Source organism: Lineus longissimus, chromosome 5 (genome assembly GCF_910592395.1).
Source record: "Lineus longissimus chromosome 5, tnLinLong1.2, whole genome shotgun sequence".
In the NCBI taxonomy this organism is placed as follows: Eukaryota; Metazoa; Nemertea; class Pilidiophora; order Heteronemertea; family Lineidae; genus Lineus; species Lineus longissimus.
This window is the reverse complement of record NC_088312.1, coordinates 10,800,252-10,827,754: the sequence shown is the minus strand read 5'-3', so window position 1 is coordinate 10,827,754 and position 27,503 is coordinate 10,800,252. Positions and strand designations below refer to the sequence as shown.

General features: G+C 40.6%; 4 protein-coding genes across 4 annotated transcripts; 2 read left to right on the top strand and 2 right to left on the bottom strand.

Annotated features, from left to right (window-relative positions):
• The first annotated feature begins 518 nt into the window (after positions 1-518).
• LOC135488356 (uncharacterized) lies at positions 519-2,623 on the top strand. The gene is made up of 5 exons (XM_064772935.1): positions 519-664; positions 907-1,022; positions 1,224-1,370; positions 1,700-1,825; positions 2,134-2,623. The coding sequence occupies exons 1-5, from the start codon at positions 613-615 to the stop codon at positions 2,320-2,322; spliced, it is 630 nt and encodes a 209-aa protein (XP_064629005.1). The 5' UTR covers positions 519-612; the 3' UTR covers positions 2,323-2,623.
• An 800-nt stretch (positions 2,624-3,423) lies between these two features.
• Positions 3,424-6,824, top strand: LOC135488704 (uncharacterized). Its single transcript, XM_064773411.1, has 5 exons — positions 3,424-3,512; positions 4,734-4,849; positions 5,098-5,244; positions 5,559-5,684; positions 6,295-6,824. Exons 1-5 carry the CDS (start codon positions 3,461-3,463, stop codon positions 6,478-6,480), a joined length of 627 nt encoding a protein of 208 aa, XP_064629481.1. The 5' UTR covers positions 3,424-3,460; the 3' UTR covers positions 6,481-6,824.
• Positions 6,825-7,609: 785 nt separating this feature from the next.
• On the bottom strand, positions 7,610-12,934 carry LOC135488275 (uncharacterized). Its single transcript, XM_064772819.1, has 7 exons — positions 12,785-12,934; positions 12,054-12,215; positions 11,713-11,861; positions 11,210-11,367; positions 10,505-10,599; positions 10,072-10,180; positions 7,610-9,547 (listed from the first exon to the last, which is right to left on the bottom strand). The coding sequence occupies exons 1-7, from the start codon at positions 12,926-12,928 to the stop codon at positions 9,474-9,476; spliced, it is 891 nt and encodes a 296-aa protein (XP_064628889.1). The 5' UTR covers positions 12,929-12,934; the 3' UTR covers positions 7,610-9,473.
• Positions 12,935-13,217: 283 nt separating this feature from the next.
• LOC135487779 (uncharacterized) lies at positions 13,218-27,388 on the bottom strand. Its single transcript, XM_064771854.1, has 22 exons — positions 27,257-27,388; positions 24,641-24,679; positions 24,329-24,358; positions 23,908-23,934; positions 23,638-23,677; positions 22,715-22,807; positions 22,144-22,279; positions 21,922-22,050; positions 21,535-21,677; positions 20,904-21,096; positions 20,466-20,590; positions 20,028-20,127; positions 19,374-19,598; positions 19,071-19,226; positions 18,624-18,764; positions 18,009-18,076; positions 17,485-17,611; positions 16,485-16,603; positions 15,422-15,563; positions 14,769-14,962; positions 13,933-14,026; positions 13,218-13,547 (listed from the first exon to the last, which is right to left on the bottom strand). The coding sequence occupies exons 1-22, from the start codon at positions 27,297-27,299 to the stop codon at positions 13,218-13,220; spliced, it is 2,694 nt and encodes an 897-aa protein (XP_064627924.1). The 5' UTR covers positions 27,300-27,388.
• Between the last annotated feature and the right edge of the window lie 115 nt (positions 27,389-27,503).

Sequence of the window (27,503 nt, the reverse complement as noted above, 5' to 3'; positions counted from 1 at the left end):
GTCCTGGAGGTTGCCGGGATAAACGGTTGTTGGATATGAGTAAGCAGAAGGGGACGTGCATGGAGAAGGAGGCGAAATTGGCATTTTCGGGAGCCCCGGTGTATCGCAAGAAGGTCAAGTCTCTTGATGTCATCTTTCTCATCACTTACATGTACTTAAGTAGAAGTCTGTTTTTTTACACCCGAAGCCCGAAGCCGTCACATGGTCGATAGACCGGGTTAAATGTTAGTGTCAATATTTGGCATTATCTATTGATGCAATTCGGAAGAAACTTGATTTAACGCTCGCAGTTACTAAGGCCCGGGAACTAATCGCGCTATCAGTCATTTGTAACAGTGCACATACGAACTAGGGCCTGGTGTTTCCATGTTATTAAACATGATCAGGTTGACAAATATCAGATTAAAGTCTACACGGTAAACACGATCATACGACAAATTTGCTTTGATTAATTAATCAGGATTGCTCGCAGATATAGTTATCAAAATAAACGAATTTGTTACGCAATATTGGTTTAAATCAACTGTTTTAGTTCAAAGGATATTATCAAAATACGGACTCTTAAGTTGACGACTGTGTTGAGTTGGGACGGTCAAAAACAACGCTACTAAAATGACGCTCCGACTAATTCTCCTGGTTGTGGCCGCTGTATCTACTGCAAATGGTAAGTGCTTTTAAGTTGATTTCGTTCAGTGCTGGAACTGATACTCTCTTCTATGAAGCCAAAAAAACACCGTAGCGTATAGTTTGATGTACTGCATGACGCAGAAAGCTTCTATGGCTACCGAAAAAAAACCTATAGGTTTTTCAAACAAATGAATTTGTCAAGTCTCTTCGATGTCAGTTCTTTACGAAGACTTAAAGCTTAAAGTTTTCCGCCCTATCATCGTCTCCTTACAATTGCAGCCGCTGTATTCCAAAACCCCGATGACGGCCCGGAGGACATGCATTTCCCTGTTGTCCGCGCCCTTAACAACATTCTCTCCAAGAATATGGATCAGTTGTACACACTCCTGTTGATGGTAAGAGAGGTTTTCCAAGTTTTATTTGAATAAGTGTAAGAGGACACAGCAACTTTCAGAAAATTTTCAAAATGTTTAGTTATTGGCATAATTGAAGAATGCATAGCCCAACTGACAGCGGAATCAAACGTAAAACTACCAATGGCCATGATTGGTCATGAATGAGTAGCCTGGTCATATGGATTCTGACTAAATTTGCAGAAAATGAAGTACGCCAAGTATTTCGCCATTGATGAAGATAAAAGACTAGAAATGGACAAGTACATCGGTTACAAGGCGGATACTTTGATGAAGACCATCGACTACTCTGGCTCCAGAGGACTCACTCCTGAAATTGACGACCCTCAGGTAATGTCCAAAGATTCTGTCAATTAGGGAGATGCTTTATTATCTATTAAAGGGACGACTTGGAATTTTTCCCATTGCCCTGGCCAGAGGACAAAATGGAGGAAGACTTTTATCTGCTATCCGTTCACGTCAGGACATCCTTTGTGTTTTCATTTGCTTTAGAAGGGTGGCAAAAGGCATAAGCCAGATGTACCACGTTTAAACCTACCCTGAGTCAATCACTGAAGGTCTAACCAGACAGACCTGGAGACGACAAGTGCACCCTGAGCTCCCGGTCACCCAGACTCTACAATCCATTTTGCTTTGACACCTTTCTTACTCCATTCCAGCCATATGACATGACCGAGTGCGATGAAGTGTATGGCTGTTGGAAGGTCAATCTCAAAATGGAAAGAGAAATGTACAAGGCCCTGCAGGAAGGTTACAGCTCAGCTGGCAATCACGAGGATGCTGATGTAAGTCATCCAACCGCGGGGGCTTGCCCGTGGTCCAATGTGGTCTAACACTGGGATCAGGTCTCCCTGGAAGTAACATGTCATTGGTCTGCTTGTGGGACGAGCAGCCCTAGAGCGAGAGCAGCAGCCCGAGGGTACTTTAAAGCCTCTAAAATCAATTTGACGCAAATCACTATCCTCAAACTACGCCTGCGACTCAGTGGTGTATATGGTTCTGTGTGTGTAAAAATGTCATGGGCTCAGATGTAAAACTTCTAAATTGTAAAATAAAGTGTCACTAATGTTGTTGCTATGATGTTTAATTACAGGTCCAGGCTAAAATGGTTCCTCAGATCCAACACTGTCTTGGTGCCATCAATTTCCACAAGGGCGAAATCGCCAAGATTGACGCGGTGATTGTCGCCAAGGCCGCCAAGCAAACAGCGTTCGAATTCAGTCAGAAGAAGCAGACTATTATTGGAGGAGACCCAGCAGTCCTTTACCCAGGAAGCCAATAAAATAGCAACTGGTCTATCATTAGAGAAAAGATGAATGCAATGGCATGTCACCAGCGGCAAATACACAATAAACATTTAGTTCTATAGGCAATCAAAGAACCAACCAGGACGACCTTGGCTTTGCATTGTATGCTTATGGATTAAGACTATTTTATTAAGATAAGAAGTAACTTTAAACACGATTGTTTTTGAATATCGTTGTCATGTCACCGCCGATTCGGTACATTACTTTCTACTTTGATGCATGTATTATATGTATAATACTTATCTACGTGTAAATAAAACTAGCGATATTCTGACAGCTAATATTTATGTAACTTATTTCATTCATATATGCCAGGGATGGGCGAAGATAGATACATGTATTCTGTTCGTGTGAAGTTCCAATGCAATGGCAAGACGTTCAAAATGCCGTCTTCTCATCAGATATCGATCGGAGGCCGGGGATAAAAGTCGATGTTTACCTCAGATCATTGCACCGGCATGGTCCAAGTACATTCGGCCCCCGGTCGTCTCACTAGAGAATTATCTAGGGAGGTTTTGCGACCCCTACGAACGACGAAGAACGAACGACGAAGGTCTGTCGTGTCATCAAGCCATGTGCTAATTCATTTACGCGACACCCGTAAATCATCTTCTGTGCTAATTTGTACCCGTACGAGGTATCGGGGAAACATTTATATACTTCGTACTTTGTTGTTCGTAGCTCTTCGTAAGGGTTACGAAACCTGCCAAAGGCAAAACGAAATACGATGGTCGGTCACCCATTATTTTCTGGATAAAAAGGCACATTTAATTTCGTCACCTTCTCAGAAGGTCAAGGTCGATCACTCTCGGTCAGCCATACGCAGTTGGTATCTTTACATCTACATGTATGAACAAGATCGTAGGTGTAGTCGGTCGTGGACTTTGATGCATTTATGAAGAAATTATGATGATTTTCTGTCACCTGGTCTGAAAGAGCCTAGGTACTAGGTTACGCCTCAATCAAAGCAATAAGGGGTTAATATATCGTCGTATTACGTCACAATATTTGCCTTAATCTGGTGTCTAATGTCCAAAGATAAAAAATCATGAGCAGAACTGATATATGATTGTGTCTGTAAGGAATAAGACAGTCTACGAACATTCGACTACCATGACGCTCCGACTTATTCTGCTGGCTGTGATAGCCGTATCTGTAACCAATGGTAAGTGTGTTTTTTTCTTCTCTGTGATAAAAATCATGACATGGCAGATACAGTTTATATTTGCCGATCTGATCAGCATGTTCCCCATGTTCCCCATGTTGCTGCTTGTGGTAGCTTCATAAAGAGAGTACGTTTGCCGCGTTGTTACCAATGATAGCGTCGTGACTACATTGCACGATAATCCATCCACAGTGAATCACCTGTGACTAAAAATAGTATTCCATCGCTTCGGCTGCCAGTTCATATTATAAAGGAAGTGACTATTTGGCAAGCCCGGCTTACCAAACAGCGCCTTTTTTCTGCCCTAGATGGAGAGCCGTTACAGTGAAACGCCTTTAGAAATGCACACTAATGCATTTAACATGCTGATCAGTTAAATCACGTTTATGACTTTTTTTGTAAATCCATACAGTCATGTACATGTAAATGCTTCTTCATGGATTATTGACCAAAACCCGAGTTTAGTAACAGAAGTTGAATCGAGAGCGAGAAGTCGGCCATTGTTAAATATGCGCATATAAATTCGAATATGACGTCACTGCTCTCTGATTGGCCAACATGTTGTAACCTCTCCGGCTCGCCAAAGAGGGTAGTATTTTTGCCCTGTTTGGCAAGCCCGGCTTGCCGAACAGAGTTAATTTTTAGTGCTGTTTGGCAAGCGGCTCTCCAAGCAGGGCAAAAAAAGATGCCTGTTCGGCGGGCCGCTTGCCAAATAGACCCGGCCTATTATAAAACCTTATGTGTAACCTTATGTGTACTGGAGTTCTATGTCATGGCTTGTATGTGCAAGTAATGTGGCTCTAACTTGCGTTTGGCCTACTTTTGCAATGATAACTCCCCATGTAACCACGATCCTAGGATGACCAGGCTGTTTATCGTATATGGGAAAATACACCTAGGGACCGTTGCGCTCGTTGCGTTGCGTTGCTTTCTTTGCGCAAAGTCAAGTAAGCCTCTTTATTCTGCTGGTTGAAAGTTTTTGCTGCCTCCATTGCAAGTGGGAACTAAGTTCTGACGGATCAACATCTTCCTACTTATCGTAGCCTGATTCTCATGATTTGTGCACGAAACTAGAATATCAATATGATCAATGCGCTCTTCAAGTGATATTCAATTCCTGTCGTTCCCTCCACTCTTCGATAGGCTTTTCATAGGGAAGTTAAATCAATGTACCACCTCACAACAGTTTTTCTAATTCATTACTGTAACCACTCATTGCAGCGATGATATTCGATAACACCGATGATGGCCCTGAGGACATGCACTTCCCAGTCGTCCGTGCCCTTAACAACATCCTTTCCAAGCAATTTGATCAGTTGTATACACTCCTGTTGATGGTAAGTGGAATAAACCTCGAGTAACCTCTCGTCACAAGATTAACATTAAAAACTGAGATAAATTTAACTGATAATCCCCTGTTGCGTAGTATTTTTTCCCGTTTGGACACTGCTGCGAATGCTGTGGACTGAACCGTGTACCTCACCTGTATTAATGAACATTGAAGCAAAAAAACATTCAATATATGCCATGAAATGTATCCGGCCTATACAAAATGTAGCTTAACTATATATCATTCCATTTCCAGAAAATGAAGGCGGCAGAAGTGCTTGCCATGAAGCCAGACCAGAAAGCTATGCTAGACAAGTTCATAATGGGAAGAGCTGATAAAATGTTGAAGATGATCGACTACGCTGGCGCCAGAGGGTTGACCCCTGATATTGATGACCCACAGGTAAAATACATATATGCTGAAGAAGATGTTGATGGCCATTTTCGTACTACTATTAGCCACGGACGACTTTTCTGTCACGAAATTTGAATACATCTCAACAGCTTTGATCGATACATGTACCTTGTTGCCGTGTTATTCTTTACATAAAATCACTCTCTGACGTGACATGCTAAGGCAGAAGGATACCAGCGGCACGAAATGTTCGCCGCTATACCGCCCTGATTACATTCTCACAAGTTACCAGTTATCACATTAGACATGTTTTTCTAATTGTTTTTCTACGCAAGAATAATACCTCCTTTCCAAATTTCCAGCCATTGGATTTGAACAACTGTGATGACGTGTATGGTTGCTGGAAGTTGAGTCTTCAGATGGAAAGAGACATGTACAAGGCCCTGCAGGAAGGTTACAGCTCTGCTGGCAGTCACGAGGATGCTGATGTAAGTGACTTACTGTCTGCAATATGTACCTATACACTAGAAGAAATCAAGGTCATGAGCTTGTGAAAAACATTTTAAAGGGATACACCGTTCGTGATTACTTGGGGTCCAGTTAAATAGAATTCCACTGATACACAATGCCATAGTGCAGTTATTATGATTACGAATTTCTTTAAACTTGGTATTCATAGTATTTGTATATTAGTCTACACAACGACAATGCTAAAATTCTTATTCAGTACGTTTTTCCGCAATTGGAAATTTTTAAAATACAATTACAAATTCAAAATTTTTAACGAATCGTGTAGGCCTTCAAGGTTTTTCAGCCAACACAACTATGCAACCCAGGGTTTTTTCAGTGAAAAAACTCTTGACTGTTAGAGCTTTTTAAGAATCTCAAAAACGTTCAGGAATTCATTTCACTGAAAAACTTCCAGGGTGCATTTTAGTGTTTAATTTAAAAACAACTACAACAGAAGTTTAATACGAGCTTGTTTGGGGTGTAAGGTACGAGTACAACACATTCATATCAGAAGCATTCGATGCTTGAATCTCAGAAAAAATCTAATTATTGCAAGACTCGTCTTAAAGTTGTTGAACTTTCTTTCAGGCCCAGGCCAGACTTGTCCCACTCATCCAAGAAAGTCTCGGTGCCTTGAGATTCGACAAAGCGATAGTTGCAAAGAAAGCAGCTGCTGCTGCCAAGAAACAGCCGAAGCTAAAGCCTTTGACTACAGACCAACCAACAATCGTAGGCGGAGATGGTACCTATTTGGATGATATTTTCAGCGGTTGAAGAGCTGCTTTCCGTTTGATATAGTGGCAACATATATGCCACCCGCAACACTCTTTTCGAACCATCGTCATCATCTGTATGTTAAATCCAATCAGAAAATCCCCCCAGACCATTTGGTAAAACTAAACTATGTCGATAACTTAGCAGAAGAATCCATTTTAGAAAATCGATTGTTCATTAACTTTAAGGTACCCTAACATATAAGTAAAGGTACCTTGGTTATATCTCCACGTCCTGGCCTTGTTACCTACGACGAATGTACATGTACATGTAAAGCAAAAGACTGTAGTGTTGTACGGATTACTACAATGATAAAAGTTAATCCTCGACTAGACAATCAAAAAGGACTTTAGATCTTTTTTATCTACGCTGTCACACATCACATGGTATCTAAGGATTTTAAAGTGACATAATGTGTAAGCTATCATTTTATGTTTACACTTTATCAGTAAACTTACGAAACAAACAAAAACAACACTGACTTTTTTTCATTTCACTTATTGCAAATACTACATGTGTTATGCGTTATTTCTTTGAATTGTGACATCATACACAAGCATCCACTCTCCGACTGCTCTACAATGGAAAACTGTAGCAATTGCTTGAATTAGCACATCTTCTTATAAACAGATAGATAGTGTCAAGTCTTGATAAAATTCCTGGTCTTCGGTGGTCTGGCTACCATCACCTTCAAACGGAAAGCAGTCCTTGAACTCCTTGGAGAGGAAGTCGGAGCTTCAAAGGTTGGCCCGATGAAGAAGAGTACCGAGGTCAACGCAACCCAAGTTGATTCTGATTACCAAGTTGAAGACACCAAAGGAAATCTTGATAGCATGCGGGTTGTTTCCTCCGCCCAATGTAAGCATGATAGGCAAGAACCTGAAAGGCATGCGCCATCTTGGAGAATGGCCGCCATTATCTTAGACCGTTTCTTCTTAATGTTGTATACATCTGATGTTTACAGTGACGTGCAATGTCGCTATTATGCTAATCATGCCAATCATTGCGGCGAATCAAAAATGATCCATCTTGCTGGAGCCACCATGAAGACTCATGTGAATGAATAGTTTTAACACTCTTTCTTTCGGAAAAAATAACACGAAGGTCTATGGTTTTTACTTCACTTAGATACAATTTTATTAGGATATATACGACACGTGTAGAAAGGTAGTTTGATTTGGAGAAAGAAATTACTCTCGTAACATCTTGAAACTATTATATCTGCATTATTGGATAGAAAAATAATCTGTGTATTGTATGTAAGAATCAAACTAAGACCCGGAATTGGGCTCTGCTACTTCTGCCTCTGGATATAGCGAGGAACTAGAACGGACCGCGATCATCTCGACACCGACAATCTGCCTATGTATTGGGCCAATTAGATACCGCTTCACGAAGGCGAAGTCCTATCATTTTCACGATTCACAATTTAATGGGAAGTCGCATGCGCGGTTGCCGAGTAGGAGGATGCTATTATTATTCTTGGCTACTACGCACATTTTCAATATTTCCCAAATAGCAAACCGATGAGAAAGCTTGATTGAAAGATAATTTGTTTTGGCTCTTTAGACAGGCTGTGGGTCAGAATCACACAGTCCAGCAATTGTCCCGTCAGCAACCCGTCTGGCATCATAAGTAACACTGCTCAGTGAACCTTCCACACCAGGGTGTGTTGGGTAACAGATGCAGACTCGAGGACGCGTATACCTTGAAAGTACTTCAAAATACAAAATGTACATGCACATTGCATGATGTACAGTGTCAACACATGTATGTATTGTGCGGGACATACGTACACAGTATATTCTGTGTGTTTCTTCCTGCTGTACATTACATCTACATAGTACGTTGTATATCACTTAACGAGCATATGATATCATAACAGACATGGCATGTCAACCCCTTTGTCAACCAGGTTATATATCATTTTGATAATTATATCCTGATGTCATGTTCGTGCAGGTTTACCGAGCTTCCCAATCCTATGGGTAAAATGTACAGAGCAATTCGTAGGACGGTTAAATTGATGGCCAACTCTTGAAATCAGATGAAAAAAATTTTCAAAAAGAAAACGATGGCCAAGCTCAAGAGTTTAACGCCAACATGAATTCAAACATATTGTGATTGGAATGGGCTAAATTCGTTAAAGTGGAAGTTAAAGGGACGTTCTTGATAATTCTGATGAAATATACAATTTATAAAAAAAAAATCACCCACAATCAGCTCATTGTCAAAACGGATTCAATCATTCAATGCTGCCTCGTATATTGATCCTGCGACCATGTTTTGGATCAAAACGGAGAAGAATGAGAAAGAAAAATCAAAATTATTCCTAAAATTATTTTAACTGATAAAATGAGCGCATGCGCAAACAATTCGTTTGCATGCATGTGGTATTTCAGTTTTTTTCCTTCAGTATAAAAGCTGAGCTATGCTTCGATTTTTTTCTCTCATTTTCACTGCAAGGTTATGTCAAGAAATCCATTTTCAATGCTGAATAGTGTACTTGGTGTACGCAAGCAAAACGTATACTTACATGTACAGTGTATGTAGTAAAATATGTTGTACATTATTGTACATGTACGTTATTGTACGCGCGCAAATGGCGAGGCGAGTTAACTCGGCCTTGAAATAACGATTGAAATTTAATATATTCAACAGTAAATAAAAATCAAAACGATAGAACGTCACCTTGAAAATAATGAACCTACATGATGTTCTTCCGTTTTGTTTTAAAGAATCTAAGATACGCGTTATTAATCTGATCTATCAAACTGTTGCCTTGCCTGTAATTCTACAAGTCATGTACTTAAAATTTGCGTTTTTGTGGATCGCAACTTGTGATAAAACACTTACAAACAGTACTTAATGTCGAAGATGACGTTTATAGTAAAGATCGAACATAGTGACCGAAACTTATGTTTTTTCAAGTCATCGAGATTTTCCGAGGGTCACCAGTTCGTAATACTATGTAGAACATGGTAACGTTCTTCCTAATACCTCCCTGTGACCCAAAATACGAAGGTCACGGTCCCCGCGAGAAGGAAGTGTTCCAGCTTGACATAACCTGAAAAGATAAACAATTCCGTGATAAGATATGCCGCACTTAACGTAGTATCAGTTAACTAGATTGACTCCGAAATATGTCATTTTTGTTCTGTTTAACGTTTTTTTTTATTGCTCCATCGCCAATAACCAAACTGGTACTGAAAACATATACATGTACTTCCACTATAAGTCCAATATAATAATTGAAGTCAATAATATGGCAACTTTGATACAAAATGACCGTCAAAGTTCCTCGTCAACGACGTACACTATTCTTGAAAAGAGAGGTATTGGGAGATGGTAACAATCGAACGACAACACATTGACGACTTGTGTCCAGATGTGGGCTCACTAAGATGACGACGTTTGGGAAATGCCAACTTCTCTAAGGAGATGGAGTAATTTGCATAACGTACTACACGAAATTACCGGTTTACCGAGACCGAGAAAACTAAATGTTTTTGGCCACTCTCAACAGAACACACGTCCGGAAGCGTACATGTACGCACATGTACGCGACATCGCCTGCATTGTAATGCTTACCGGCGGATGATGCTTTCTTATTATTTCCAGTTGCAGTTCCGTTCGATCCTACGCCAAGGGAATTCTGGAGAGTGCTTGGCAAATTGAGGGCATTTTCCGGCGCGATGGCCTAAATAAACGAAAAGCGAAGTTATGGAATTCAAGAACCTGGTGATCTGCTTATGGTCATGTGCACCTTGATGGACTAAAAGATGTGATTTAAGAAATTGAAGTATTTCCCATACTGGTCCGTCGTCCACACTGCGGTCGACTGGATATTTGAAATGAATTTATTTAAATGTAGGCTTACACTGCAACACTGGCAACATGTAAATGGCTCTCATCAATGGAACTAATTTTTTCGGTGCGGTGGAATGACCGGAATGGAGGGAGAAGCGTTTTTCAGCCCAGTATCTGCTAGTTTTTAGCTAACGCTCTGCACTGTATGGTTTACCTGAAGAGAAGCCTTGTTCATATTCTGCAAGGCACTTTGGTCTACTTCTTTGATATTTGCACCAAGAGTTTTTACATCTTCCGGAGTAGCAGCGGCTGTAATGAATGGGTTATAAGAAATTAACGACGATAACGACAACGACGAAAACTTGTCCAGCAGGCTACGCCAGAAAAACCACCACGAAATAGGTTTTTAGAAAATATCAAGATACTACTAGTATACCTAACAGCGATGTCCGGTTTTACGTCAGGAATTTACGTGTCTACATTGTATCTCAGCCTGAAAATGAGGACAACATTCAATAGACCCCCTCCCTATCTGGTACACAACGATAAAGCCTTTAAGCCTTAGATCAGGATCTGCGATGTTCCTTGTGGTTCCTCGGTTCAAGTGCCAGACTCTTGGTGGTCGTGCCTTTGCGGAAGCTGCTCCAAAACTGTGGAACCAGCTCCGTAACATGACTTTCAAGTCCCTCCTAAAAGCCTACCTTTTTGCAGTTGCCTTTGGGGGGAAAAGCGCTCCAGAACACCCACTCGCCGAGTAATTGGAGCGGTTTACAAATGCCAACATTGATTGAGTGATAAATCACACATACATGTACATGTTTGTTGATATTTGATGCAGCATGTGAGTTTGCAATTGAGGTTCGTCTGTCTGGTCAGAGGACTAAACATATAAAGGCCAATCTAAATGTAAGACACTTACACAAGAGAATACCAACTTCAGAGATGATTGAACTGGTCCAGCCTTTAATTGGTCCGTAGGCAGTGGCCTGCTTGCAGACAGTCAACAGGTTAGCTAACACTGGATCCTTGGGGCAGGTATCATAGATCTTCGCCGCGTTCTGTGCTGGCAGGGCAGTCCTAGAGAATATAGGTGACCAGTGTTGTTATCATCTGATGATGGGATACATTTATATACAGAAATTGATCGGATTTGTGTTCTTAAACAATATTCACACAATACGTACTTCAAAACCCTCTCTGGATACCAACACTGATACTAATACATGTAGAATTTGAATTGAGTTGAAAGCGTTTTCCTTTGAACCCATTCACCTATTCCTCATACACAACCATTATGTTGTTGCTGCTGCTCCTGCTGCTGCAGTTGTTGTTGTTGTTGTTGTTGTTGTTGTTGTTGTTGTTGTTGTTGTTGTTGTTTTCTTTTACTATTTAAGCTTACATTGGCCACCTTATGGTACTTACTTGAAATTTGCTGGATTGATGGTTGTGAGGTCGTTGGCGGGCAGCCCACAAAGGATTCGCCCAAGCGCTTTAATGGTGGTGTCGGTGAAGTCGACCGGTTTATATTTCACACCCGTTGCTTTCTTGTAGCGTGTCCCGAGTGTGGTCAGCTAAAGAGGGCAATAAAAAGCAAAAATTACCATGGCATCACTGAAGAGAATCCGTATATTTTCACTTTTATTTGAGTCTTATTTACTTTCCAATCGCCAAAGGTTGTGATAATAATGATAAGTTGTAATCCAACAGAAATAAGGAAATAATGACATTTGGGTGAAGAGTAGCTTAATGAATGTATTGTATACCTGAGCAAAGGTCCAGCCACTGAGGTCCCCAAAAGCCTTGGTTTTTGCATCCGTATCGAATAGTTGGCAGTCGATGTCAGCGACTGGCATACAAAGGAGGATGTTCTTTGTGTCCTGTAAGATTTGTACGGTAGTGGTGCACATATTCCCGTTAGCTACATCCTGCACAAAAAGTAAAAGAATGCACGCTTAAATTATATTCAGCATACGGGCGTGATAATGCAGATTCTTTTTCGAGAATGACTTGGGAAAAAACCGCAAGAATAGAGGCATGTCCCATTGAGTTGTTTGCGCTTTCGTTGTGCGCGTGTGCCTCACTCAGAAGATCAGGGGAATCTTTTTCGAGAACAAAGATATTCCTTGAGCAAGCGTGATTACTACCGCATTTTTTGATATCGTTAGCCTCATAGCATAATTGCCTAAGTCATATTTTGGCCAAAATGTGAAAATTTTATGTCTATGTCACTTTTATGTGTTATTCAAGCATTGTTTACTTATTTAATGGTTTTAAAAATGTTGTGACATCTGCTATAAGTTTTTGTTAAAGTTCGAATAAAAATTTCCTAAGCGTTGTCTAAAAAAACGGTTCTTTAATTTTTCTCAAAACCTTCAAAATTAATATGAGTTAGGCAATTATGCTATGAGGCTAACGATATGGTAGAACCACCTATCGGTGACTTTGTCTAATTTAATCTTACCCACCAGACGTTGGTTTTTGAAAATAATCGTACCGTTTTAATTCTCTTGTACAGCTCATCACATTTAGTCTTATTCCAAACCGGTACTCCGAGCTTGCTGTAACATGTCTTGAACTCGGCTGCTGGTATAGCTTTGATTTCATCAACGGTAATACCAGTGAGCGAGGAGGCCGGCATCAAATCAAGTTGTTGACAGGTGAACGTTGTGACTGGAGAAAATTCGAAACAAATTTGATAAGTTTTTATTGTGACCACAACAATAAGTAGTTACTCCAATGGTTGTTGTCTTATAATTCATCCCTGATTAGCATGCCCTCATTTATATGATCCAAAATTACAAACGAGAAGCAAACAACGCCTTCACACGTTGAAGATAAAAATTTAAAACAATCCAACCGAACGATTTCCTAATCTTAGAGCGTTGTTTTATTTCTCTCTCATGCCTTCATTCTTTGAGCTTGGGGACTTATTCTGTCTTCACCAACTTATTATCCATGAGTGGTACAAAGAGCCACCAGAGCCCTCTGGTTGAGCCCAAATATAGAGGTTGTTTTTTTGGACGTGTGTTCTCACCTGCTGTTGTCGCACCTGCTCGCTTTCGTCGACGCCCGATCGGTATGGACACTGTTGGCGCGCGGATCTTTTCCAAAATTACACTAAATATAACCGCCTTTGCTTTCTTTAGATCATCTACTGCAGTCGCACCCTTCAATTTCTCAAGGCACGTTTCCATTGACTTAAAGTAACCGGTTGAGGACCCTTCGGAAATTGCACGGATTCCAACGGCTATTGTAAGCTGAAATTCGATAAAAAAAGTGATTTTTACTAATGATGATATGCCAACACGGCCAACATGAATGTTCAGAATATGGGAGAGAAACAAATCATCAAGTGCAGGGGGTATTACGCAAATATACACATTTCCTAAAAACAATCTTTGATTCAGACATTCAAACTCTCAATTCAATGAATTATTAAAATATTACAGTCCGTTCCTGTCAGCGCTACTGGTACATGTGTATGTTTAGAAAAAAAACTGATTATCATATAAACCCCCGGTGTTATGGAATCTTTTCCCACCATGCAAATGTGCAATGGAAATGTACCTCCTTCATGAACGATGTAATGCACAACCAACCAGAATGCCGGCGGATAGAATCAAAGAGTGTGTTTGATCTTACCCAGTCTCCTATTTTATCAAGATCAGCCTTAGGGAGGTAGACGAAGTTATTGCCTAATGAAGTTATCGTCTGTGACGTCCATGTATCCGGGGTGCTGAAAGCGAATTTTAAATGGGCATGTCTATAGTAGTGCATTTGTATACATCAAGAGTAGTTTGTACATTGTATCAGCTTTAGACCAGATTTCGAATGATGGGAGAATATGGTTTCCTGACGATTTCAGTCCTGTCTGACTAGAAATATGCAGTTTAAGCCAGACAAAGCAGAATAGTCAAAGGATGATGACAACTGTTTCTAAACACCTTTAAAAGATAATAGCATCCCGCGAAGATGACGTCACTGCAGCTGCTGCCCTCTATTTCCCCATCGCTCAATTACAGGCAATGTCGGACAAACATGCGGTTTCGTAATGGATTCAGTCTTTCTAACTAGGGCAGTTAGATTCAATCTGGCACATGTCCGAGTGTTGGAAATACTACATAATTGTTTAGAATATTTCTCTCTGACTCTATGGTATCATTCATGCTAAAAACAATGCAGGGTCAAAGATAATTGACTTTGAAATAAGCTCAAAGTGTCTATGTCCGACTGTCACGTAACTAAAACGTCATCAATATCTTATGCAAATGACCTTGTGAGCTATAAATAGTAACTTCGCGGAATGCTATTAAGATATGGCGTAAATTGTAAATTAACCGTACGACTGCAGACATTTGGTCACTATTATTGCCAAGCCACCAACCAGCCATGCATAGTTTATTGATAAGGGCATATAAAGCACAGTCTAGTCGTTGCTATGAGCCACATTATATCAACTAATGAAGCATGATATTAACCCAAAAACTTTTGCTCCCTTCGCCTTGGTTAAGATGGCATCTCTCGTGGTCTTCGACAACAGCCGACAGTTCCCGAAGCTTTCCACGGCTGTCGTGAACTCAGCGTCATCCATCGCCTCAACGTCCGCTTTTGGGAGATCGCAGGCAAAGTCGCCCATGCTGGCTATGCCATCTGCTGTCCATGCTGCACCGCCCTTGAAAAAAAAACATTTAGTTTCTCTAACGATCATGAATAATCAGGCAATCGTACAAATAAATAAAAAATAAAAAATTCCCATTGTTTTTAACAATCGTAGTCATCTTTGACCAATACGAGAGATTTTGAAATTCAAACACATGAGTGGGAGAGAATTAGAGGAAAATTATTGAGGTTTGTCTAACTTGAGAGTGTCCCTCTCATTCCTCACTCCCTCACCCTCCTTCCCAAGTACAGTCTTTCCGTATACATATTACGTCACTTATCGGCCTACTCATTTTCATGTGCTTCTTGTCTAGTCTTCAATAAAATATTGATGCAAGTAATGACCAAGGGCCGTATGTACGTGATGAATCAGAAGGATTATATAACTTTAATACCTCCCAAGATTTAAAATCAATTTTACCAAATGTCGGCCATATGTAGCTGAGAGCAATACTTTTTCTGACTGTCTTACCTTAATAGCAGCTGTACACATTTTGACATTGCTGGCTCTCTTTGCCTTATTCCCAAATAGGCATGTTTTGGCCAAAGCTGCTCCATTAACTTCACAGAAAGCCTTTTGGACGTCCTTTGAAGCACTTTCAATATCGTCTTGGCTACATGTAGAAGCATAAAAATGTAACATATTTTACATGTAAGTTTTTCACACAAGTCAGACAAGTAAGTATCCTTAAAGGTCTGTTCGATTCTCGTTAAAAACAATTGAAAACTGAACTTGAATTTAAAATGTTCAATTGTTTTAAAACGTACTGAACATGAATTTCAACATTTTCATAGTGTAGACTGACAACACAAAACTACAGTCATGTATATAACAAAAAAGTTTCAGGGAATTTTCGTGCTGCATCAATACGTGTGGGTGTGTTTATTTCAATCTATTTATATACATGAGCCACAAAAATACAATGAACACTAACGGTATAGGCCTTTGAATGAAAGAGAAAGTGTGTCATCTTTGTAGCCGAGTGAAGAGCATCCAGCAAACCACTTCACATCAGACAAAGGTGGCACACAGTCTTCAATGTGTTTTTTTGTGATCGGTACCTGGAGCTGATTGATGCGAATACGTTTCATTTTCGTTATTCTTTGGCATCCAATTGATGAAATGTGGTAAGTTACAGTGAACTTTGAGGTACATTTTACAAACTATGACTTTCTTGTAGACTTACGGTAAATCTCCAAGGCACAGTCTTCAATGTGTTTTTTTGTGATCGGTACCTGGAGCTGATTGATGCGAATACGTTTCATTTTCGTTATTCTTTGGCATCCAATTGATGAAATGTGGTAAGTTACAGTGAACTTTGAGGTACATTTTACAAACTATGACTTTCTTGTAGACTTACGGTAAATCTCCAAGGCACAGTCTTCAATGTGTTTTTTTGTGATCGGTACCTGGAGCTGATTGATGCGAATACGTTTCGTTTTCGTTATTCTTTGGCATCCAATTAATGAAATGTGGTAAGTTACAGTGAACTTTGAGGTACATTTTACAAACTATGTCTTTCTTGTAGACTTACGGTAAATCTCCAAGGCATCCGGAATATGCCTCCACGTCATCGTCGGTAAGTACAGATACAGGGTGCGTCTCATTCTCTACTCGTAGTGAGTCCAGAATTTGGTCTACAATAAGTTTTCTCTGAAGAGTGGGAGATGGGAAAGCTGTGCATAAGATAGTCAATCCAATTTCGATGTCAGATGCATAATGAACATGCTTTTGATAGAGGTTTACCGACGAAAGGTACGGGCTTACCTCCACGGGGGAAATGACGACACAATAGAAATACACAAAAAACTAGTAAAGGGCGCAAGACTACGCAGAGCGTATCACATAAATGAATGTGAGATACGGGACGGCTTTGCTTCTTCGTTTTGAGGAAAATCGACCTTCGTCCACTGCGAGTGCAGCAACTACTGAATGAATTTTCTTTGTAGCAGAAACCGATTATGTCCGAAAGCTGTGTCGTTAAGGGGCGCTAGCCTCCTTTTCATAACTCATTGTTCTCTTTATCACACGTCTAACTCACTAATAGAGGGTGTCCTGAACGGCCATGTAGAATTAGCGGAATTAGCGGATTCTGTACAAAATATGATTTAATTTCATACAAAATGGAACTTAATGAATTCATTAAGTTTTAATTTGTTCGATACGCCACAAAGATAATTTGAAAATCGCTTTTTACTGTCGTTAAGCCACGACTTGCAATGAGGGCATGAAAACTGGTCTGTAGGGACAGTTTAGTTCAGTCGGTAGCCGTGCGCAGCGCTGTAATACCGTACCTCCTTTCGTTTTCAGAGTTCAGGCATGGCGACGATCATCACAACAAATACTGGCTTTTCCAGGTGATTGAAGCCCAAAATCCGCTCATTCCGCTTATTCCGCTCATTCCACTCATTCCGCTCATTCCGCTCATTCCGCTAATTCTACATGGCCGTCCTGAACTCCTGCAGATATGTATACTTTTCTTAGGTTGGCAGTATTGATAGGGGAGACCAGCAGATATGCAGCATACTACTTACTGTACTTTCCGGTAGCATTGCAGCAACGCGTGGAGAACAGAGTTTGGACCAAGTGGTTGCGCCTGACACCTTCAGCTTGCCGTAGTCTCCTGTCGACAAGCCCGCTGCAACAAGCGGGGCATATTTCCTACAAATGAAAAAAGAATTTATCTTTATAGGCGTTGCTCATAACTTAAGATATGTTCGAATTCTAAAGACCGAAAGAGATAATTTAAGCCCTGCGAGATACATGTACACATCAACATCAAGTTAATAAAAGCGATATGCGACCAATTTGTAAAGCTACATGTTTGTGTGGTGTGTGTAACGATATTCTCTTACATGAAATTATACTCTCAATGCCACGCATTTCCTACTGTACGAGAATTGAAAGGTTGTGCTGAGTCATCATGCATGGGGACTGGTAAAATCACCGAATATCTTGATGGCAATAACGATCTTGGCCACATAATCTCCTCTCTTCATACTTGTACTTAATGAGGCCTTTTAAATACGATTCCGTTTTGTCATCATATATTACGTACCCCAGGTCATCACCTGTCCATTGGTCAATCGCAGTCGTCTTGGTAATTGCGTCAAATATCCACTTGGCCTGAAGAAAAACAAAATGCATCAGTTGAAAACCTTCCAGACAAGCAAACGGCACCGAAACTTGTAACAGTCGACGATATACGAATACATAGCAGAAATCAAGCTAACTAATAGTGATGCACACATTTTTGCATCCGTGAGGTGCGTCCGGCCCACTGCTTTTTCTTTGCCGACGGGAGCCAAATTCATTCATATTCCGACGTGCAGTCATCTGCATCAGCCTTTTTATATTGAAGAATGCCTGCGCCAGTGCGTAATACTTACATATTAAGTAGCGCGGAAATTAACAAAACAGAACGCAGACGCAGATGGTCGCGCGACGAAGAATGACTGCGGCATTAGCATACTCGCCCGATATACGCGATTGTTCACCCGAAAAAGAATTCAAATCTTACCAATATATAGGCCTACGTGACTAAGACATCATTTCCGCTCTGCCGTATTTCAATTAGAAAAAAAAAAGCGAGCTTCACAGTTGCCAGTCGAACTTTAAAAATACACTGTCCCCCACCATACAGAGAGATTTCGACGGAAACGCATATGCATACCGTTAGCTTTGAGATGGTCATCGTGCTGGCCTCCGGTACCAGTTTATCGGCGACGGCCTTGCTGATGTCATTTTTCCTGACCAGGGAAACCAAATCTTTGTTTTTCAGGAACGCCATTACACAGTCGGCATCAGCGTCCAGCTGGAAAATGTTTTAAAAGCAAGGATACTGCATCACAAATGATTATTAACAATCTATTAGCAATATACTCGATAACAGAATCATCGTCGACTTCCATTTCATGCAGACTTTCGTCTGATTCACGATTGGAAAAACTAGAAAGCATTTCGTATAGATTACAGCGGATTGGCGAAAAAATTGAAACACGTGTGGGAGGAGTACGCAGTCATAACCCCAACATCAATGGGCACCAGTATGACATTGTTTACGAGGACAGTTTCGTTATCTGTCTCATAAAGGTGTTACCCTCAGCTTTTTCTCCCCTACCTTCTCTGATTTTACAACAGTTTCCACCTCGAAGCTTGAACGTTTGTAAATTGCAACTAATTCTTCGATTTTCTTCGGGTCAATGCAATCGGCTTTTTTGAACTTGGTAACGTCGCCGTAGCTGCCCAGCTTGCAAGCCTTTGCAAGTAGCATTCTCTGAAAACGAAATACTGAAAAATTAGGCGGAATGATGCTGGGTTAACGATGAGCGTAATAGGCTACATTAGAATAACGAGCTCCTTCATTGGTTTTCACGAATGCAGTCAAAAAGAACTAAACGTCTAAGACTTCGAGAAAACTTACCTGTCCATATCCACCATATGGTAACAAATCTCGGTAAAGCGACACAACATCGGCATGACAGATAGTAGCGGCCTGGTTATTTACCGGTACCTTTGCCAATTCTGCTGTCTGAACAGTTAGAATATAACCTTTGACTTCTGTCTTGAGTTTCGTCGTGTCTGCCAGACTTGCCCAGGGAATTTTCGCAATGGGGTCCTTAGCAGCGCACTCGAAGCTTGCCTTTTTCTGGAATTGCGATAGGAAAATATGATATTGAAGATTTTCGCAATTGGGTCCTTAGCAGCGCACACGAAGCTTGCCTTTTTCTGAATTAAGATAGAAAATATGATATTGAAGATTACTTTGTAATTGAAGCTTAATATTTGAACGAGGGATCATCCAGCCACTTCATGGATTCAATTAACCTGCAAAGAGAACTGAGTATGTTTCCCAAAGATATTGCTATATTTATGGACCAAGTTAGGACGGGTTTGTTTGAGCTTGGTGTCATGGAAGTAATCAGCTATATTGCAGTCTGAGGTGATTCTGGAAAGGGCAGGGTAAGGGTCTAGTTACGCCGAGATGGTCATTAATGACTTTCAATGTAAAGTTGCAAAGGAATGGTTGCGGTCTCCGACGAATTTTAGGCGAGCTTGATGAATGGCTTCAACTTACGAACGCGTTGCCATACGGCAGACCCTCGTAAATCGGATACTTTTGGCAATCCTTCGTCTTTAGTTCGGAAACGGGGTAGTACCTTAGGAGAGAACCAAGGCTGAAAATATCGAGAGAGAAAATATCCGATGAATTGTGGTGATTATACACCGGTCCTTTAAGAAGTAGCGCTAGGTCAACATAAGTGTCTCCAAGAAAACTTTTTTGACCACAGCATCTGTGGCCTTTGAGGTCGTAGTGGCTTCGAAGACGCCTACGATGTAAGTTCTCTTCTCCGACGGTACAGGCGTTCTCCACATACCCATACTCTTACAGCTAGCGATCATATCCCGTACTGAATCCAATCTAGCTTTAATGCCCCTCTTCCAGTAGGAATGGCTTTCGGAACTCGGCCTTGATTGTCATATACCTATACTGCAGAAAAAAACGGATTCTTACGTTTTGAACTTGGTTTCATCGAACCAGCTACGTGCGGCGATGTATTTCATGATGTGAGCCGCGCATCTGCTCCTCTTGCCGAATTCAACTCCTTTGATCTTGTCGAGGAAGGTCGCTTGAGCTGCCTGGTTTATGAAGAAACCAACAGGAAATGATAGCGAAACGTTCCACAAGCAGCAACGTACATTTAGAAGGGCAACAGGTAAATAACATACCTCCAAAGCTTGATTTTTCTTAATTAATCTCATTGTTTTAAGTCTCGGTGCTTTTGACTTGTGAATCACATTGAGTATGAGCGGATAAGGAACATACTGCAACAGATTTCACTCGCAGCTAGAAAAATTATGAGATGCAACTCGTTCATATGAGAGATCAGATCAACTTCTGGTAGGTTTTCATTTAAGACTTTCGGCAGCAATAAAATGGTTCGTTACTCACCTTCAGCTTCTCTTTGTCGAATAACTTCTTGCACTCACCAAGTTTCAGCTTGTTCAAGAAGGGGGCCAAAAAGGTGGCGCAATCTTCGATGTTATCCTTCGTGAGCGCTGCCTGCTTGATGCGAATCTCTATGGTCTCTTCAATATTTCTTTTGGAGGTCCACTTGCACTTTTTTTCGGAGAATTTGGTATCGCTAGTTTGAGAAAGGATAAGGCATTTATACACAATTCATTGATTCGTTAAAGAGTAGACCAGCCGGAGGCTCAAATATACCAACATTTCGATGAACAGCATACCCTTGCATGCAGTCGACAAATATATATTATTAGTTAGACAAAATAATGTCAGAAAGCCGCTTTATGATCGGCATTTGATGGACATGTCTCTTTCATTTGCTCTCGTTTACACCAAGCTATCGTACATGTAGTAACACTGATGCCAACCCTTAAGTTTGAGGCGTTTGATAGTAGGATTATCTACTATTCTATCTCACAAGGCATAATGATGAATGCCAAATAACCCTGCTTTGCAACAGCCGGTTGAACAACGAAGTAACTGGGGGCGAAACGACGGCTGTTCATCTCGAGCGACCAGGGGTGGCCACAAGCTGCCCACATGTACAACTACTTACAATTCCGTTATGTCTGCTTTGAGAATATTCTCATCTAGGAGTGCTGCTGTTAGATATGAACAGTCTAGTTCGGCTATCTTCTTCTTGAGTTCCACGGAGCCTATCGCCTCCCCCAACGTGCTCTTGTATTCTGGGGCCAAAGTCTGCATCAAAAGTTAGAAGTTTGGATGACAACATCTATCGGTATCACACTGGTTTCAAAATCTCCCATCAGACAAATTGGCTTAGCAATGATTTATACATCAGGTCTGCACACAAACCATACAGTTCGGCACCAGTCCATATCATTTACGCTAAAGTGATGACAAATTCACCTTCTGTGAAGACTCGAAACCTTGAAGAAAAAGGAAATGGTATAGGAACCTGAGTCACAGCCTAGCACCATACCTTGTCTGCCAACGCCTTCGTCAGCAAAGCGGCCTTGTCGGCAACAAGCTCGGCACCGTCCTTCGCTGTAAATAGCGAGGTTTCAGTCTTTGCAATCTCAACCACCTGGGCGTCGGTTATACCAGTCAGCTGTTAATAAAGAAATAAATATTTTTAGCGGATACATTGAGGTGTAATCAGCTTGAAGGTACGGGAACATACGAACTACCCGCCCGTACATACCGTTAACCGGTCAAGACACAGTACTGGAATCTTCACCAATGTGGCTGTCGGAATGTCCTTGAGAGTCGTAGCGTTGATGGCATCTGCTACCGTCTTCTTATCAGCAGCAGTCATCTTGTCCCACTCCGAAAGCACCCTGACAAACAGAAGACAAATTTGAAAAATCTTTCGGCAAAGGCTCATGCATGAATAGTTCCACTCATTTTCGAAGACGAACATACTATGTTCATAACAGCTTCCTACATGGCCACAAGGTCGAAGGTAACAAACCCACTGTGTCTTACTCGATCAGTCGCATTGTATTGGCCAATTCCGGAAGAGCCATGTGAGAAGCTAACAAATTTTTAATTTGAAAATCCTTCGATTAATGTTCAACTTAATGAACTGTACATTTCTCGCAGATGAATCAACGCTTAATGTTTTACACATTTTTTGGAAATCTCTCCATGGCATTTCATCGTAATCACCCCGCATCACATCCACATCACTTTAAATCCATTACTCGAAACCTTTTTTACCTATTTTGTGACCTATCCGTGTACATGCATCTATTATTTGGACGTTAACTTACCTTTTCAGAACGTCAGTTTTCGATCCCTTACGTCGACCGAAGGCTTTGCCTTTTCCCTTATTCGTGCTGTTTTTATTTCCTTTCCCACCGCCCCTGTAATTAAAACGAATATGAACAACCTGAAATCTAATTTAAAAAGCTGAGCTAATTCTTCAAGTCTTTTAATCATCATGGGTCGAGTTGATGATTCACCTGCATTCTACATGTACACTGTATGGTTCAATTCTCATAAATGTTCACGGAGTATATAATCAGCCTGATCCTATCTTGTAGTCATTCATTGAAAAAGTACTGAATGACTTTTAAGATCGTTGCCTTGGTTTTTTATTTACCCACATCAATTCTTATAATTGGCCTTGGTAAAAATATTCTTTGCAGGCCTTTTGAACCAAGGCTTTACATCTCAAAGTCTTGTAAAGATATTGACATACGCACTCTTTTAGATGGTCAAATCTGTCTTTGGCCATTTCCTTTAGTTAAAGTCCTATTAAAGGGGGACTATACACCTTTCCAGAAATGGGGCGCTGGGTGTCCGAAATAGTGATGTCATAAGGGGAAACAAGGCCTTATGGTGGAGGGACAAAGGAGATAGTCATGGTTGACCAACACACTTGAATGCCTTTGATGACGGACAAGGGGGGGAAGTTAGTTCCAATGCAAGCCACCAATTTCGGGAAGCATGTATAGGCAGGGGCAGAGTGGCTTATTTGGCCATCTTCAAGTGACTAGTATACACAATAAGGACCCTTGGTCATGTCAGACTCAGCACTAAATATATTCCTCGTACAAGCGTGAATAATTTCGACGTACTGTGAGAAGTGAGAGACCCCTATTGGCGACTTTGTGTATCTTTATCTTGCCAGCCTAGCTGCTGCCTATATTGTCCCTTTAAAACCTTTGAGACAGAATATAGTACTACTTACCCATCAATTTTGGTCTTGAGTTTTACGGGGTCGCAGAGGACTATAAGAAGAAAACCACGATTATTGTTGTTGATTTCTCAGTGTGCACGAAAGTGTACGTCGGTTGTCGTGGACCGCTTATACTGTAACACTCGTAGACAAAAAGGTTGTTTAGTATTAAATTATCAAGCTAGAACGATTTTACTCTTTAAGAAGTCTACTCACTGTGAACAATTGTATTTTATTAAATATCAGTGCAGTGGGCATTGTTGCATCTTCATGTATACTTACTATTAGCATACGACCTGGATCTGCCGCCTGAAATTGCAATTTAAAAATTGTATGAATTGTTTTTTGATAGTTTTATGTTGTTGAGTTGGACAAAACGTATGATAGTTTTATGTTGTTAAGTCGGACAAAACGTATTCGAGAACCTTTCTGATAAGCTTTAGCTATGTGCTTTCGGACGTGTTTTGCCCTTTGAAACAACATTTCATTCTTGTGCACGAATTCAATATGAAGAAAAAAGCAGATTTAACAAAAAGAAGAAAGTGACTTTTTAAAATTTATTCTGACAGGTGCCTAGATATTTATTCTACATGAGAGAACAGGAGAGCGTAGTATTTTGATTCGTGGTACTATCATTTGAATTATCGACGAAAATTTCGAATTATTTTTTTCGTATTTTACTGTGCAGGACACAACGACTTACGTTTCTTTTCTAGTTCTGTTCCGTTTTTTCCTGCATAAATGATAAAAGTGATGAATACATGCTGATGTGATTCTGACAGTGTAACAAGAAGAATACTATCAACAAGGATATGGACGAATTTCTGATAGCAAAGTGCATGGATCGGCAACAAGGCTGCAATTGATGGAAGCTCATTGTGGGTTGGTTTTATTGTGTGATAAGGCTGCCAAGTCTTATATTGCAAATGTAAACATGATGTCAACATGTAAGTGTTTGAAAGGAAACTTTAAAGTTTAAGTCAGATATCATGGTATTTATATACGCATAACTTACCTTCCGCCTGGACGACCAAATTGAGAACTGCAAGGATGACTACAAGGAGAGAAGAGTGAAAATCAGTTCACTGGCTCATCGAGAACAGTTCTGCTCAATATGACTGAGGGTCTGATTCCACTCTGGCATTAACTCACTGCGGGCAGCGCCCGGGGGAAAACTATGCTTGGCTTCAGCTCTTATATTTTAATCAAATATTGGTCTCGATAAACATAAACGATTCTTCCGAAAAGGCGAAAAACCGGTGAGATTTGACTGATTGCTTTCAATTTTCTGAGAAAAAAACGCAGAAATTAGGTTTCTGAGTGAAAACTTATTTTCATTTAGGATGTATCTCGCTGATGCGGTGACTTCTTATACCTCCGCTTCCCACCAACAGTGCTAGAGGAACAAAGACACAAAATACCCGGCAAAATACCAAGGACTTATCCATGAAGGTCCATGAAAATACTTTTATGGTCTGTAGTGCATTTTACAACACTTGTAAACAACTTGACGCACCTCAACACAGCACCTGTCACTTATAATCGAAATGATTTGAAAATCGATGCACATTTGACGAGCAATTGAATATTTTTGAAGATGTTTGCGTATTCTTGTCGAGTATGTTTACCAATTAGGCGTAGTGAATGTGACAAAGTTCGAAGACCATCCAAATTTTAGTCGAATTTTCCCTGCGCACTATGACCTTATTATTTTTAGAATGGAGTTTGCTTTATAAAGCTTGAGGTGCACAAAACGCCATCGACATCCGAAAACATGTCATTTGTATGGGTGATACTACAGGTCTGCGATTACTTAAAATTTCCCTCAAATGATCGATGGTCCCTCATTGCAGATTCTAGGACCGTGCGTGACTTGGCCACGGCTGTAGAAGTTTGAAATGTGCTCGGATAGAATGTCGGAAAGATGTTACGCGCATTAATATCTGTACTATTGAAGGTCAAAGCCTCTATAGAATCACTGCCGTAATCCGTAAGATTACAATAAGGCCGGAAACTTTTTCCAGGGGGACCGACATTCTGCTTCACTTCTTCTATACGGCATGCCGACTTATCGACGGTGAATATCAGCACAACGACGGTGGATCGGCATGCTACGACGGCGTCATGAATTCGAACGCCCAAGGCTGGGGCGTGCCGATCCCTAATGGCGCTTGGGGTCATAAGGAGGTCAGCCTCTCCGAAGGATGGTTTGATTCGGCGGCTGGGATTTTCGAGGCTGAGACCCTAACAATTCAACAACAGTACGTAAAATGTTTTATTCAACCTAACAATGATGTGCATAACTATAAAAAAATTCATGCAGTCGCTGAGAGGAACTGCAGTCATCAAACATAAAAGTGTATACAGAGCATTGTTATATACTTTTGGGCGAAGTTCAAGGAATCAATTTTGTTGAATGATATATACAGTACATGTGCGTATATGCATCTATATGCGTACATTAGCGGTTTATGTTAACATGTTGTAATTCACTTGGAAACCAGCACTGGCAGCGTTATTGTAATACGCCCTGTCAGTCTAAGGACCTTTTCAAGCATCGATTTTTTACAACAAATGCACTACAATCACGGAAAAGTGCATACAAATGTTGGCGCTCTCTCTGAATTGGATTGTGGCCGCACTGTTCATTGTATATTTCATGCTGCAGGGATGTTGCAAGCTGGCCATAGACCATAACTTAATAGAGAATAATAGAAAGAACAAATAAAGACACTGCTTGGTAATGAAAAAAATAGGAAAATCGCTGTCCATCGGGTATCGAACCCGGGCGCCGGCCTTGCCTGACTGACCGAAATCCTATATACGCCCAGGCTGAGAAGCCCGCGTGAATCATATTAATTTGGCATTTTACTTAACTTTACATAGACCTATTTTTTATATGTTTGGTTTCCCCCGAATATGACGAATGTTTAAATCAGAATAATTACAAGGTTGCAATGCAGTTTACAAAATTAGGCAATAATATCACGATGTATAGGGCCTTCAGTTAAACATTCTGATGTATTCCTCCATTTTTAGTTGAGCTGTTGATTGATATTCGCCAGTATAGATTTTTCAAAGTCACGAGCCGGTTTCCATTCCTGGAACAGCAGGTAGCATAGAGTGTTTGGAATCAGCAGATGCCGGTCAAGCGGGCTTCCCATCGATTCAATGTGAAGTCTCGACTGAATCATTTTTCTAGTTAGTTTTTTCACACCATCACAACCTTACCATATACATATACATTTGTATCAGTTTTAATTTCTTTCCTCGAACGACGGCGACGACGACGACGACGATGATTGTGTTGATGTTGGCAAGTTCCTATTCGTGCGGCAACTCAGCAATGATCCACCAACAAAACTGTGCGACGATTTGAACACGATATTTTGGTATTTTCTCATCAAATGATAAAAAAGGGGAATATTTTTTATCTCCAAAAAATACAACTGCACATCTAATTTTTGAATACTTCTCATATCTACCATCAGTTTGTAACGGAGCGAGTTTATAATGAAATTTACGTAGGTGAACGCAGTGGGCGTCACTTCAACCTCATTTCAAAACCTACTTTTAAAAACGGACATAAAAGAGCTTATCGAAATGGGGAAAATAGTTAACGATAACTTACCTAAGATTGCAAATCCTTTAAAAATCCAATTTCGTGGCTTCATGATCGCTGCGCTTATTTATTTCGAGGTATTAGAATCAGTTTTAGAAGCCAATTGTTGGCCTTGGCTGAGGAGATGCGGTGACTCAAGCTGTTTCGCACCAACTGTCGATCCACTCCACCAGGGAACTACCGTATACGGGGTAAATATCGATGAAATGATGTTAAGAGTACCTAATTTGAATATTGTATTCATGTTGGCGAGTTG

Excerpts from the sequence above, each read along its gene's own strand:
- LOC135488275 (XM_064772819.1), bottom strand. The coding sequence starts at position 12,928 with ATGCCGGCCTCCTCGCTCACTGGTATTACCGTTGATGAAATCAAAGCT. Across the intron at positions 11,368-11,712 it reads ATCAATCCAGCAAATTTCAA|GACTGCCCTGCCAGCACAGA; the intron begins GTAAGTACCATA and ends TATATTCTCTAG. Across the intron at positions 10,600-11,209 it reads TGAAGTTGGTATTCTCTTGT|CCGCTGCTACTCCGGAAGAT; the intron begins GTAAGTGTCTTA and ends CATTCATTACAG.
- LOC135487779 (XM_064771854.1), bottom strand. The coding sequence starts at position 27,299 with ATGAAGCCACGAAATTGGATTTTTAAAGGATTTGCAATCTTAG. Across the intron at positions 23,935-24,328 it reads AACAGAACTAGAAAAGAAAC|GCGGCAGATCCAGGTCGTAT; the intron begins GTAAGTCGTTGT and ends TTGCAATTTCAG. Across the intron at positions 19,227-19,373 it reads CATATGGTGGATATGGACAG|AGAATGCTACTTGCAAAGGC; the intron begins GTAAGTTTTCTC and ends TTTCGTTTTCAG.
- LOC135488704 (XM_064773411.1), top strand. The coding sequence starts at position 3,461 with ATGACGCTCCGACTTATTCTGCTGGCTGTGATAGCCGTATCTGTAACC. Across the intron at positions 3,513-4,733 it reads AGCCGTATCTGTAACCAATG|CGATGATATTCGATAACACC; the intron begins GTAAGTGTGTTT and ends CACTCATTGCAG. Across the intron at positions 4,850-5,097 it reads TGTATACACTCCTGTTGATG|AAAATGAAGGCGGCAGAAGT; the intron begins GTAAGTGGAATA and ends TTCCATTTCCAG.
- LOC135488356 (XM_064772935.1), top strand. The coding sequence starts at position 613 with ATGACGCTCCGACTAATTCTCCTGGTTGTGGCCGCTGTATCTACTGCA. Across the intron at positions 1,023-1,223 it reads TGTACACACTCCTGTTGATG|AAAATGAAGTACGCCAAGTA; the intron begins GTAAGAGAGGTT and ends CTAAATTTGCAG. Across the intron at positions 1,371-1,699 it reads CTGAAATTGACGACCCTCAG|CCATATGACATGACCGAGTG; the intron begins GTAATGTCCAAA and ends ACTCCATTCCAG.